Source organism: Vanellus vanellus (genome assembly GCF_965231255.1).
Source record: "Vanellus vanellus genome assembly, chromosome: 7".
Taxonomy (NCBI): domain Eukaryota; kingdom Metazoa; phylum Chordata; class Aves; order Charadriiformes; family Charadriidae; genus Vanellus; species Vanellus vanellus.
The window spans coordinates 11,292,770-11,303,667 of NC_138912.1; the positions used below are offsets into that span (position 1 = coordinate 11,292,770).

A 10,898-nucleotide genomic window follows, 5' to 3' on the forward strand; every position below is an offset into this window, starting at 1 on the left:
CCTGAAAGATTTATGGAAAAGGCCTAGGAATGTTTCGCACACTTTCAAGAGTTTTGTTCAGTATTGTTTTAGTAATTACTGGAACTAAGTAACCTACCATCACTCCTGCTGAGAAATTGTTTCATGTCCTGATATTTTCTGCTCTTTAGAAATCACGGGTTTCCATTTCTAGTGATTTCTTCTTAGTGCTATTTAAGGGCTGGCACCTGAACCCTGGTGTATCTGACACCAGCTATGTCCCCAAGAAAGTGTAAAGCTCATTAGCTTGTTTTCCATCTTCAGATGTGCTTAATTTGCATCCACGCCATGCAGCTATCCAGCACTGAGCCTGTCCAGTCAGCAAGACATCCTCCTCCTAACAGTGTTGTACCTGCTGCAGCATGTCGTACTCCACTTAACCCAACCAATCAATACTGATAACGCTGAGAAGCAGGAAAAAAATGTCAGGTAATTAATTCAGAAGACCTTCTAACTATTGCTACATAAAAAGCATCTTTTTTCCCATCCTTGACATGTTAGGTTAGTTTTCATCTTGGTCAAAGGCTTCACAGATCAAGTTAGGACCTTGCAAGACCAGGCCTGGAGGGGAGTTTGGTACCACACTGAGACTGACAGGGAAGGGGGACCCTGGAGGGAAGTTTGGCATTGAAAAATGCTGAGTTTGCTTATCCCTATGTTCCTTATAGAAAGAAGTGCTGTTGGCATCACAACTCTTTAAAAGGAGGCATCAGTAGAATACATAAGCTTTGTTTTCACTAGTTTAAAACGCCTGCAGAGACTGGGGAGAGGCTAATCTGCTTTGGGATTCTCCAGTTTGGGATTCGAGGCACAAAGCTCACGGAACGTTTTATTTATCTGGTAAAATGGTGCACAAGAAATTTTTTGTGACTTCCATTTTTCCTCTGTAAAATAAACATCTGTAGTAAAGAAGTCCAGGTCCAAACAGGATTGGAAAAGTTAAGAAACACAGCTGGGCTGTGTTTTACAATAAAACAGCACAAAAGCCAATCGCAAAGAGTAGGTGGAAGATGATATCTGCAAGAGAAACACAGACTAAATGTGAATACTTCACTGTCAGCTGCCTTTCACGTTCTCTTCCCACCCCATCAATGCAACTGCATGCCCCTAATGTGGCTCTGTCACCATATCAAGTTTTAACAAGCAGGCTTTGAAAGGGCTTTTTCAAACCCTCTTCAAATAGAAATGCTTTTAGACATCGCTGTTAACCCAGTGAAACATGCGTGTTTCATTTTGGGAAGGGGGTGTGAAAATAAGAGAAAGTAGAGTTCAGTATTGGAAGTTATTGGTATTATTTTGTTGTCCAGAGTGAGGGATGTGCCAAAAGGAGGAAAACAAAGTGTAGAATGTTGAGAAATAAAATTTGATTTTGAAATATTTCCCTTTCTGTCATATTTACCAGGTCTTTCTTTGAGCTATGGGTTTTATGTTGACAGAGTCACTCAAAATCCATATTTGGGATGGATACTTTCATTTTCATGCTTTGCTATTTACCTGAGAGTGTGCAAAATCTGGATAAACCTTTGCCTGTATAAAATAAGAGAAAAAGATAACATTGGGAGAGCATGTTTAAAATAGGGCAAAGTGCACCAGCGTGCTTTGTAAAAGCGCAACAGATAACATTTGCCACATTTTGAAATTGTGGGTATTTCTTCCTCTTGGCTTTACTGTCTGAAGTTATAAAAGGATCCTCAGTTCTGTTCTCTTCTAAAATTGATGAGGTTTTACTGGTGCAACATACTGAATTGTAATAATGCTGCTGTACGTGTATTTGCAATTTTAAATTGGCTTTCAGGTTGGTGTGGATGTAGTTGATAAACTAGTGTAATGGGCTCTAGTGAAAACGAGATTTAGACATACCTTGTTCCAAGGACCTCTTTCAAAAGATGCACTGGATCCACAGGATTAAACCATCTCAGGGATAAATTCCTGGTGCCTCCAGAAGGCAGCAGTTAGAGGAAACAGGCGTTTTATAATGGGAGGACCCGATGGCAGTTCAATTTGTGTATCAGGAGGGATAGGCACGAGGGGTTAACCCACCAGGGTTACGGTTATGCTGCAGCACCAACCTGCAGTGTAAAGAGCAGCTTTCCTGCTGCTCCTAAGCCTGACCTCTCTCCCAGACCTGTGCGATCCATCAGAGCTTGTCTGGGCTGTCGCTGAGGTCAAATGCAGGTGAGCAGCGTTTACATTACTAACCTGGTGTGTAAGTGGTTTGGCCATTTATCATTAATGCCAAATGGGTCCCTTTACTCACTTTGTAAATGAGGAGAGTTTCCCTGAGCTCTTCTGCCAGAGCCTTGAGCCTGGAAGGGACCAAATTCCGTTCAGGACTCCTGCTGCCACAGGAGAAAGGGCTCTGGCAGAAGGCTTTGGCTCCTTCTGCTTGCTCCTGCGCCGTGCACCACCAGCGGTTCCCAACCTCATCGCTTCTCAAAGGGAGAAACATCCCAGAAACTCAATCACTTACTGCGTACAGCAATCTCCGCCACTAAAACGCCTCCGGTTTGTTCCATGCGCTGTTTTCGTTTGTCACATGTCTCAAGAGATCAGAGAGAAAGCCATGTATACCAAAAAAAATTCCAAACCCAATTCTAATGTTTCCAACCAAGGCAATGAAATCTTTGGCGATATTGCTGCATATTTTCTAGAGATTTTTTTTCCCTGTAATTATTGGGTTTTTTTGGTGCAGGAGAAATGTAAGGAGAGTCTTTACAGTGCATTTTCTGAGGATTTTGGTGCCACAGCCCTTACAGTGACTGTCAGTGTAAGTGCTCTTTTCAGCTGTGAGATGGCAGGAGCCCAGATGGGTGTCCACTGGCTAATCACAGGTCCTCCTGGGCTGCCCTTCCCACCCTGCCTTAAACAAACCTCCTGTCAAGAAGGAAGAGGGGAGCTGAGCTCCATCTATTTAACCCGTGACCTCTGTGATGGCTTCTGTTGTTGTTTATTCTAATTATAGTTGTTGCCCATTGGGTAGAAACAGGAAGCGCCGAATCCCTGCCATATAGATCATCTCATGTCCAGCACTAATGACGCCTGTCACAGCTGACAAGGTCTGTATTGGAGGCAGTGCTCTACAGATTAAAGGTCCTTGTCCATCCCCTGACCTTTGCAGATCCCCAGCTGCGAGCATGTCTTTTACAAACTCTGCGTGTGGTAATGCTGGTTATGAGGTGCTTGTAAGCATAGACCCCCGGCTTGGTTCAACCCTAATTGCAGCAGACCACCAGCTGCATTTTTGGGGCTGGAAGTGGACTCGAGGGATGTTAGCTTGATCGAGCAATTATCTTTCGCTGGAGGGCGAGGAGGGAATTCCACCCTGTGCCTGTAAGGATGATGTAGATGTTTGGCAGCACTGTCAGAAAGGCGGATACAGAGTACTGGTTTTGTGTTTTCTTTTAACCCTGATCTGGCTGGATAAAAAGTTGGAGAATTCTTTAAGAACAAACAAAATCTAAGTCCAGAGTTTTTTCTTTTACCTTTGAAACTTAGAATTTCCAGCAATGCAATTTTATCAAACAAGCAGGTTTTGCATAAACCAATGCCCCCTGCTTAGTGCTGAGGCTGGGTAATAAATTGCTATCTTAATTTGGCTCCTGGATTTACAAAGAAAAGTTGGTTTGACCCAAAGTTATGCTTTCACTTCTCCAGCAAGAAATACGTGTTGCTGAAATGACAGTATGTTGGCCAAGGAGTCTTTTGGGCATTCACTTCAGGTTAAATAAAATATGACTTCATCTTATAGCAATGACATATTCATTGCACGAGAGAAAGAATAGTGAAGCTCTGACTTACTGAAGGAGGGAGAGGGACGTCTTTAAAGAAGGACACTACTAACCATCACCCTTGCAGCAGTTGGTGCAAGCAGTGTGCGCCTCCCCGTGCTAAACAGCACGCCTGCGTAGCACCCACACCTCATTCCCACCTAAGGTCACCCAAACCTACTCTTCGACCATGGTTCCCGCTCCAGTGACAACGTATGTATTCCGTGAGAACAGGATGGCTGCAAGAGCAGTAACTTACTGCAGCGCTGCGGGACAGCAGAGAGGACTTTGCCTGGGAAGAGGGGACTGGGAGGTTTGGTTCGATTAGCGGCATGCCTTGAGCCAGGCTCTCCTGCTGCCCCTGGGGTGCCCACGGCACCGAGATATGTGGTAAAATGGAAAAAGCTCTACTTTCTCCTTTTTTTTCAGGCTTGTGTTTAACTGCAGCTGTTTGTCTGACAGGACTGTAGTCTGGGATATTGACAGGAACTGAGTTTTTAAATGTCTACCCTATTTCTCAATACATTTAAACAAGTTTCCCAACATTGCATGCGGCGCCTGTGGCATGACAGGGGTCGGGGTGCAGGGCTGGCCACTCGGGTTCACGCATGGCGGTGGCTCCATCTACGGAAAGCCCTGGCACTGGCTCTGCACCCGACGTGCCCTCAGGAAGGTCTCGACATCCTCTGTCTAAATTTAGCACTGTGTGTTTCTCTGGGAGGAAGGCCTTACCACCGGGCAGGAGAACTTCTCACTGTCGCAGACATGTGTCTCGCAGTGCAGCCAGACCTTGGACAGCTTGGGGATGTTACGGAAGCGGAAAGCGTTGAACTGGAACGTCGCCCGGCTCGTTTTCCCGTTCTCGTGCACGAGGATGGAGTTGTCCGTGGCACACCTGTGTTGTACATGGAGAAGCAGTGTCAGAGCCTCCATGGCTTCATTGAAATGTCTCCTGAGATCGCAGTCTGAGGGATGCATTTGCCCTTCTGTGGGGCAGCTTCTCATCACCCAGCCCCTGGCTTTCCATCGTCCTCGGGGCTGGGCTGGGCAGAGGTGCCCCCCTGGGTCCCACCAGCACCTACCCCTTGGTGATGAGAGGCCAGTGGATCTGGTAGAAATACTCCGAGGAGGGAGTTGCCCAGCAGTTGTTGAGAACAACTTTGAACCTGGGGAGACACAAACCCCAGATTAGCAAGGAATGTCATGATTGCCAATTTATTAATTATTACTCCTTCCCTTGCCTACCTGTCACTTAAGCCTTTAGCTTCCACTCCAGCAAATATGTCAGAACCAATTTCTGAGGTTTCAACAACAAAAGGGGCTTCTTTTATACTTGAAAACTTGGCATTCTTTGAAAGACAAAGAGAAAAGCATCATACATTAGTAGTAACATGCAAAGAAAAGGCACGTGGCCACTTCAGACAGCTCTGGAGAGATGGACTCCAAAGTCTGGGTTCTTATTACCCGCAAGCTCCAAACTCTACACCTAGCAGTAGGACTACTGCAAGCCCAAGATGGTGTTTAAAAATCTTTTTGTTAATGTTTGGCTTATAATGATAAAAAGTGACAGAATGTGATGCTATTTGGGTTGTGGTATGTGTTATGTCACAGCATGGGTGGGAAGCGAGCTTTCTGCTCCATCCGGTACACCAGAGGCGGTATGGAAAGCTGGTGGGAATGAGGGACTGGAGATGACTGTATGGAATGGGAATGGGGTTGGGAGACGGCCATATATCGGGGAAAATGAATGAAGACAGGCAGAAATTGTGTGCCTGTATGCAAAGGTTCAGCACTCCGTGATTTGTACTGGTGGTGGCCAGCACGGTGAGAGCTGAGGGGACACGAGCGTGCAGAAAGAGATCTGCCAGCTATAGTTACTCATCCACTAAAAAGCGAGACTGCTTGAAGTAGTGCAGTGTGTGGTGCTCAGGCGAAGCAGCCACCTTGAATCCCACTGCTTTTTATTGCTGGCACCAGAACTATCTAAAGAGTATCATGTTTAGTCAAAGCATTGGTTTACTTAGTTAAATTTACACAGCAGGATATGTAGTTCTAGAGCTCTTGGACTATCTTTCCCTGCTGTCCTTGCTCGGTTCCCTGGTACTGATTTTCTTCCGTACCTTTCCTCGCCTACACGGCGAGGTGGCTGTGAGGCACTACAGTATTCCCACTGCAACATCTGATAGATTGGATGCACTGAAGTTTAGGCTCAAGGCCGTGTTTAGATTAGTGATCCATGGCTGTCAAGCGCCCTGAGAAATTCTCATTTAACCAAAGATCTCTGCCAAAGGAGAAAACTTGCAGAAGTCCTGTCATAAAACTCCTATCGGTCCTTGTGCTAAAATGAGTTGAACCTGGTATAATGCTTCTTTTTCCAAACTCTACTGCTCTGCACTGTTTTAGGGTACTATCTTGCTTTTCTTCATAAAAGGTTTCAGTGCTGAAGGTCTGATCTCCATTCAGGCTCCGGCCCCTCATGCTGCATCGCAGTCCTTTGCTGTTAATGGTGTGTCACAGACTAAGGGTCACAGGTGAGGCTGAAGGCTTTCCCCTGGATTACGCTGCAGCTTGGGCACTGCTCTGCGTGAGGGAACGGGCACGTGAAGCACCTGGAAGTATCGCCCACCTGAGGCAGAGGGCTGTGTCAGGCAGCAGCAGAGAGGAATAGCAAGGCAAAATAAATCTTTTCATTCCATTTTGCCAGGGGAAAAAAAAAAAAAAAGGAGAAGAACATCTCATTGAAATTAACCTGTTCTCCCCAGTGAAAACGTGAACAAAATAACAAAGGAGCAGTCCATTAGCTTTCTGAGCTTGTTCTGTGCTTGTGCTCGGTGGGAAAATGCGTTACTAACAGTTCAGCTACTCCCTCCTTGACTCCTGGGAGTCCCGTGGCCATTAGAACAAAACAGTCATTTGGAAAAAAAAAAAAAGAAAAAAAAAAGGAAAAAGTACCAGAGGTCCATTGCTCGCTGCCTGTCATTTGTTTTTGCAGCCATTCTGTTAGGAGTTGACAGGAGCAGTGTGGTACCTCCTGGGACCAGCGTATACTACCAGTGTGCCATAGATCAGGAAAAAAAAAAAAAAAAGACGGCATGGCTTTTCATGTGGCATCCCAAGGCTGCCGAAACCTTTAGTGATCGGTTGATGCCCAAAAGGCAGCGTGTCAGGGAGAGATTTCCATCAGTACCCCTTGTGCTAAATACTCCCTCTACCTGGCCTATAAGTTTAACACAATATGTTATTAGTTGTGCTTTTTCTAGTTCTGCTAAAATAGAGAGGCGGCTTTGGTGCTTTTGACTGTGCTTTGGTGGAAAAAAGACCGCAGGAGCTGTGGGGAGGAGAGGGGCGTTTCGAAAGATTGGCTGATATCCAGGGATAAGATTTTGGGGGGAACAAAATTCCAGCATGACCTAAAGATCTCCGGGGAACAGGAAATATCTGGCGGGTGAGAGGCCCAGGAAGCAAACTGCAAGGGAAGTGGATGGAGCTTTGCTGTACGTACAGAGACTGCGCGGTGGCAGTGGTGCCTGCAGATGCACGCTGCTCTCCGAGTGGGTCTACAAACGAGTTTTGCTTTTTCCCATAAAACCCGTCAGTGTGTTAGAAATGTGTCTCTCGGCAGAAAAATCTACCTTATTTGGAGGGATTAAAAGAAGAGTTGGCATATGCCTGCTCTGTTCAGTTTAAGTATATCCTCATTAATCAGCGGAAACAGGGACCCCTGCAAACCCCACTGTAATTATCTGTTAGAGGCCGGTAATGTGCTCCGTGACACACACAACTCAGGAGCAGCAGCCCTTTTTTTGTTTTCCCCCAGCTCTTAGGCTGAAGCCTGTGAAAGGTGACGGCGAAAAGCTGGGTGGCAAAGAGCACTTACAGAGTAGAAGTTGAGGGACAACTGACTTTCAAATGAGCCGGAGCTCCCGTTCTTCACGTGGACGGTGGCCACCCTGAGGACATAACAAATTTTCTGTATGAGTGAGATGCGGTGCCGAAGACAGGGTGAGGCGCACGCTCAGAAGAGGTCGTACCTTTGGTCAAAGGCAGCCTGATTCACCAGGTAGTTGGCATTGTATGTGCAGGTGAATGAGTAATTCACAGGCTGGCTCTTCACAATTACCGACGAGTCGTTGGAGACGATGGAGTTGTAGAAATGATAAACGGGGTTCTTGAACTGTGGGTGGCGAGACAGAGAAATGTAGGCAGTACTGAGTCTTTGAGGCATCAGGAACAATTTCGTACCTTGAAATGTGAAGACTCAGTCTGGTGACAAAACACCACCCCCAAGGAAACATGGGTTTGGAGCTCTTTATATGCTGTGCTGCCTATATATATGCCTTACTATATATATGTTCTGTGTAATGCAGGTGCAAATAGGTGACTAACGCACAGACCAGTGTCACTTAGCCTGCAAGTATTTTGCCTGTAGATGCAAGGCACGACGATTTGATTCTTCCTTCTCCCTGATACTGGAGTTTGCCTCCTCCTTCCATCAGTACTTAAAGCCCACTCCAAGCTGAAGCAAATGGGACTCTGGCAAGTGAGTCCAGTTGATTTCTAAGTCCAGCTCAGAAATGCTGACCTTGATAGTCTTACCTCCGACTGCGTCCCACAGTATGATTTGTTTTTAGGTGACAGGTCTGGGATTGTGAACTGGTAATATCCCGAATCATGGATCCCATTGTAGCAAATACCTCCAAGTGCCAACTGATTAACCTCCCATCCATAAGGACACTCCGGAATTTTGGTGATGATGGTTTTAGGATAGCAGTATACCAGAATTACATCTGAAAGGAAAATAATATACCTAGAGTGATATTCAGTGGTGGTTTGCTTTCAAAGAGGCAGATCTGCACACCTACTTTCCATTGGGATTAAACTTCTGCACGCAGAGGTATGTGCTGGAAAGTCCCTTAACGTGAGCAGCTTTTGCTACACAAAACTGACCTTTGAGTTGTTAAATTCTGTCCTCTTTGGAAGAGTTTGGCCTTTGCCTTCTAATCAATGCAGAACTTCATGTAAATTTTTGATCTTTCTGGAACAGCTGATTGAGGAGCAGAGACACTGCTGAGAAACCCGAAGTGAAAAATTGCAGCGCTGCAATGTGTGAGGTTGTGCTGCAGAGCCGGCTTTTCTAACGCCACTGACTCTGTGAAAATAACACTGGTGAAGGGTTTTGTTAGGCTTCAGTAGACGTGCACCTTCTTGTAGCAGTGTCAGATCTGGGCTGTGATACATATTCTGCTCTTTCTCTCCTGGCACCGGCACTGCAGTGCCAGCGCAAACTGAATTTTTAGAACTCTCAAGTTAAAAGCTAAGGTCTAAAAATGAAGCTAGCGCTGGTAATGGCAGTGATAAATGAACTAAAAAGCCTAGCCCTGTTAATAGCAATTGCAAATTAACCGAAATCCTAGCCCTGGTTAACAACAATGGTTAATCGCAGTGCAATATGTTTCCAAACATGGTGATTGCTAATACAACCGTGAATATTGACCACCATAACTTACAGACGGATTGCTTCATGGTAGCAGAATTGGACATTTTTCAAAGAGAACCGGGCAGTGCAAATTTGAATGTCTGACAGGAATTTAAAGGGCAAATATTGACTAAACATTAGTGACCTGAAAATTGAGAAAGACTTCCAATTACTGCAGTCAGAAAAAAGACACCTGGCCTGGAATTATTCAATTATTTCTTTTAAAGCCATTGACACTCTTATTTTTATGATAAAAGCCTGATTTTGCAGCCTTTTCATGTCTGCAGAAGGTTAGGGAATACTCAGGGAAAATCAAATAGGGACCTTAAGAACTAGCTCCTTTCTGGTCAGCAAACCTTCAGCCCTCGCAGGCTGATTCTGCTTGTGGTGATGGTCAGATTTGTAACTCTGGAGACTTTACAGCTATGAAAATTTCTGCAGTTCAGAGAACCTGCTTGTGCAGATGAAGGTACTGACATAAATGGCTAGAGGGCCAAATACTTAAAATATACCATGCAATTACTGGCAGTAGACTGACAAGAGTCACGCACATAAAAAGCAACACTCCCTATTGAGGCATATTCCAATGCATTTCTGAAGCACATTTCTTAATTGTACTGAATTCTGTATTACAGGTCTGTCTGGCACCAGATCATTTGAGTTTCTAGGCAGAAATCAGTGTGCAATTAGGGCCTTGGTGTCAATGACACTTGTTTATTCTCGTTTAATACAGCAGAGTGGTTCAGGAGCTCAGCCCAGCGCGTTCACTCACCACTGGTCACTGATTGCGGGCAGCGGGACTAAAGCCCAGCCTGGGCAGCAAAGATCTGCTGCAGTTAGCCTGTGCTATTGCAGATAATTTCTAATTGTTATTGTTTTCTTTGCCGCTTTATGCCTAACTGCTGCTTGTGCTTAACTTTATTGCACTATGATTATTGCGTAGTTAAGCGTATGCCTGATTCTCTGTGGGACTAGGACTTCAGCGGTACTGCTTTACTGTGCTAGCTGAAAGCCGATCAATAACAGAAATGTAAGGATTAGCTCTCCAGAATCCACAGCTTAACCTTCTGAAGAAAACCCTTTCCATTTTTAAATTAAAAAAAACCAAACCCTTTGGCAGCTTAATTACAAGAGAAGATCATAGGAGACTTAAGTTATTTTACCTGCTTTATTTGGATTGCAAGGCCCCGCAAGAGCTTGAGCCAAGATGACCAGCAGATAAATAGTAAGAGTCACCATTTCTTGCAATGATCTGAGGACACAGGGAATAAAAGCTGAAATTGTCTTTTAAAGTTGGAAATAAAAAAAATTGCATTGGCTGCAGACCCAAAACTGTAGCTACTGTTACACGTGTTCTTCTTGCAGAGAGAAACAAATAACAGTACCGCTATTCTGTCACCCGACTTAATTGCATCTACAGGATAAATATTTCCAAGACTGTTATTATCGCTGGATCACTATTGTGACAATTTTACTATTTCTGTTTAGTGGTGGCTTTGAATTATTCTATTTTTTCTTTGTTCTTGTAAAAGAGTCTAAACCTACAGTGTTAGTATAACCAAATGAAACTGAAACAATGGGATCTGAAAGAAGAGGGAATAGAAATTACTAGAAGACATATGATGCAATAACATACA

The 10,898-nt window shown here is 44.8% G+C and overlaps 1 protein-coding gene across 1 annotated transcript; it reads right to left on the minus strand.

Moving 5' to 3' along the window:
* Nucleotides 1-982: 982 nt before the first annotated feature.
* On the minus strand, nucleotides 983-10,500 carry TECTB (tectorin beta; the record flags this gene model as incomplete). Its single annotated transcript, XM_082486567.1, has 10 exons — nucleotides 983-1,035; nucleotides 1,513-1,545; nucleotides 2,489-2,558; nucleotides 4,518-4,680; nucleotides 4,868-4,951; nucleotides 5,031-5,134; nucleotides 7,663-7,735; nucleotides 7,817-7,959; nucleotides 8,382-8,572; nucleotides 10,425-10,500. 10 exons carry the CDS (start codon nucleotides 10,498-10,500, stop codon nucleotides 983-985), a joined length of 990 nt encoding a protein of 329 aa, XP_082342693.1.
* Nucleotides 10,501-10,898: the final 398 nt, after the last annotated feature.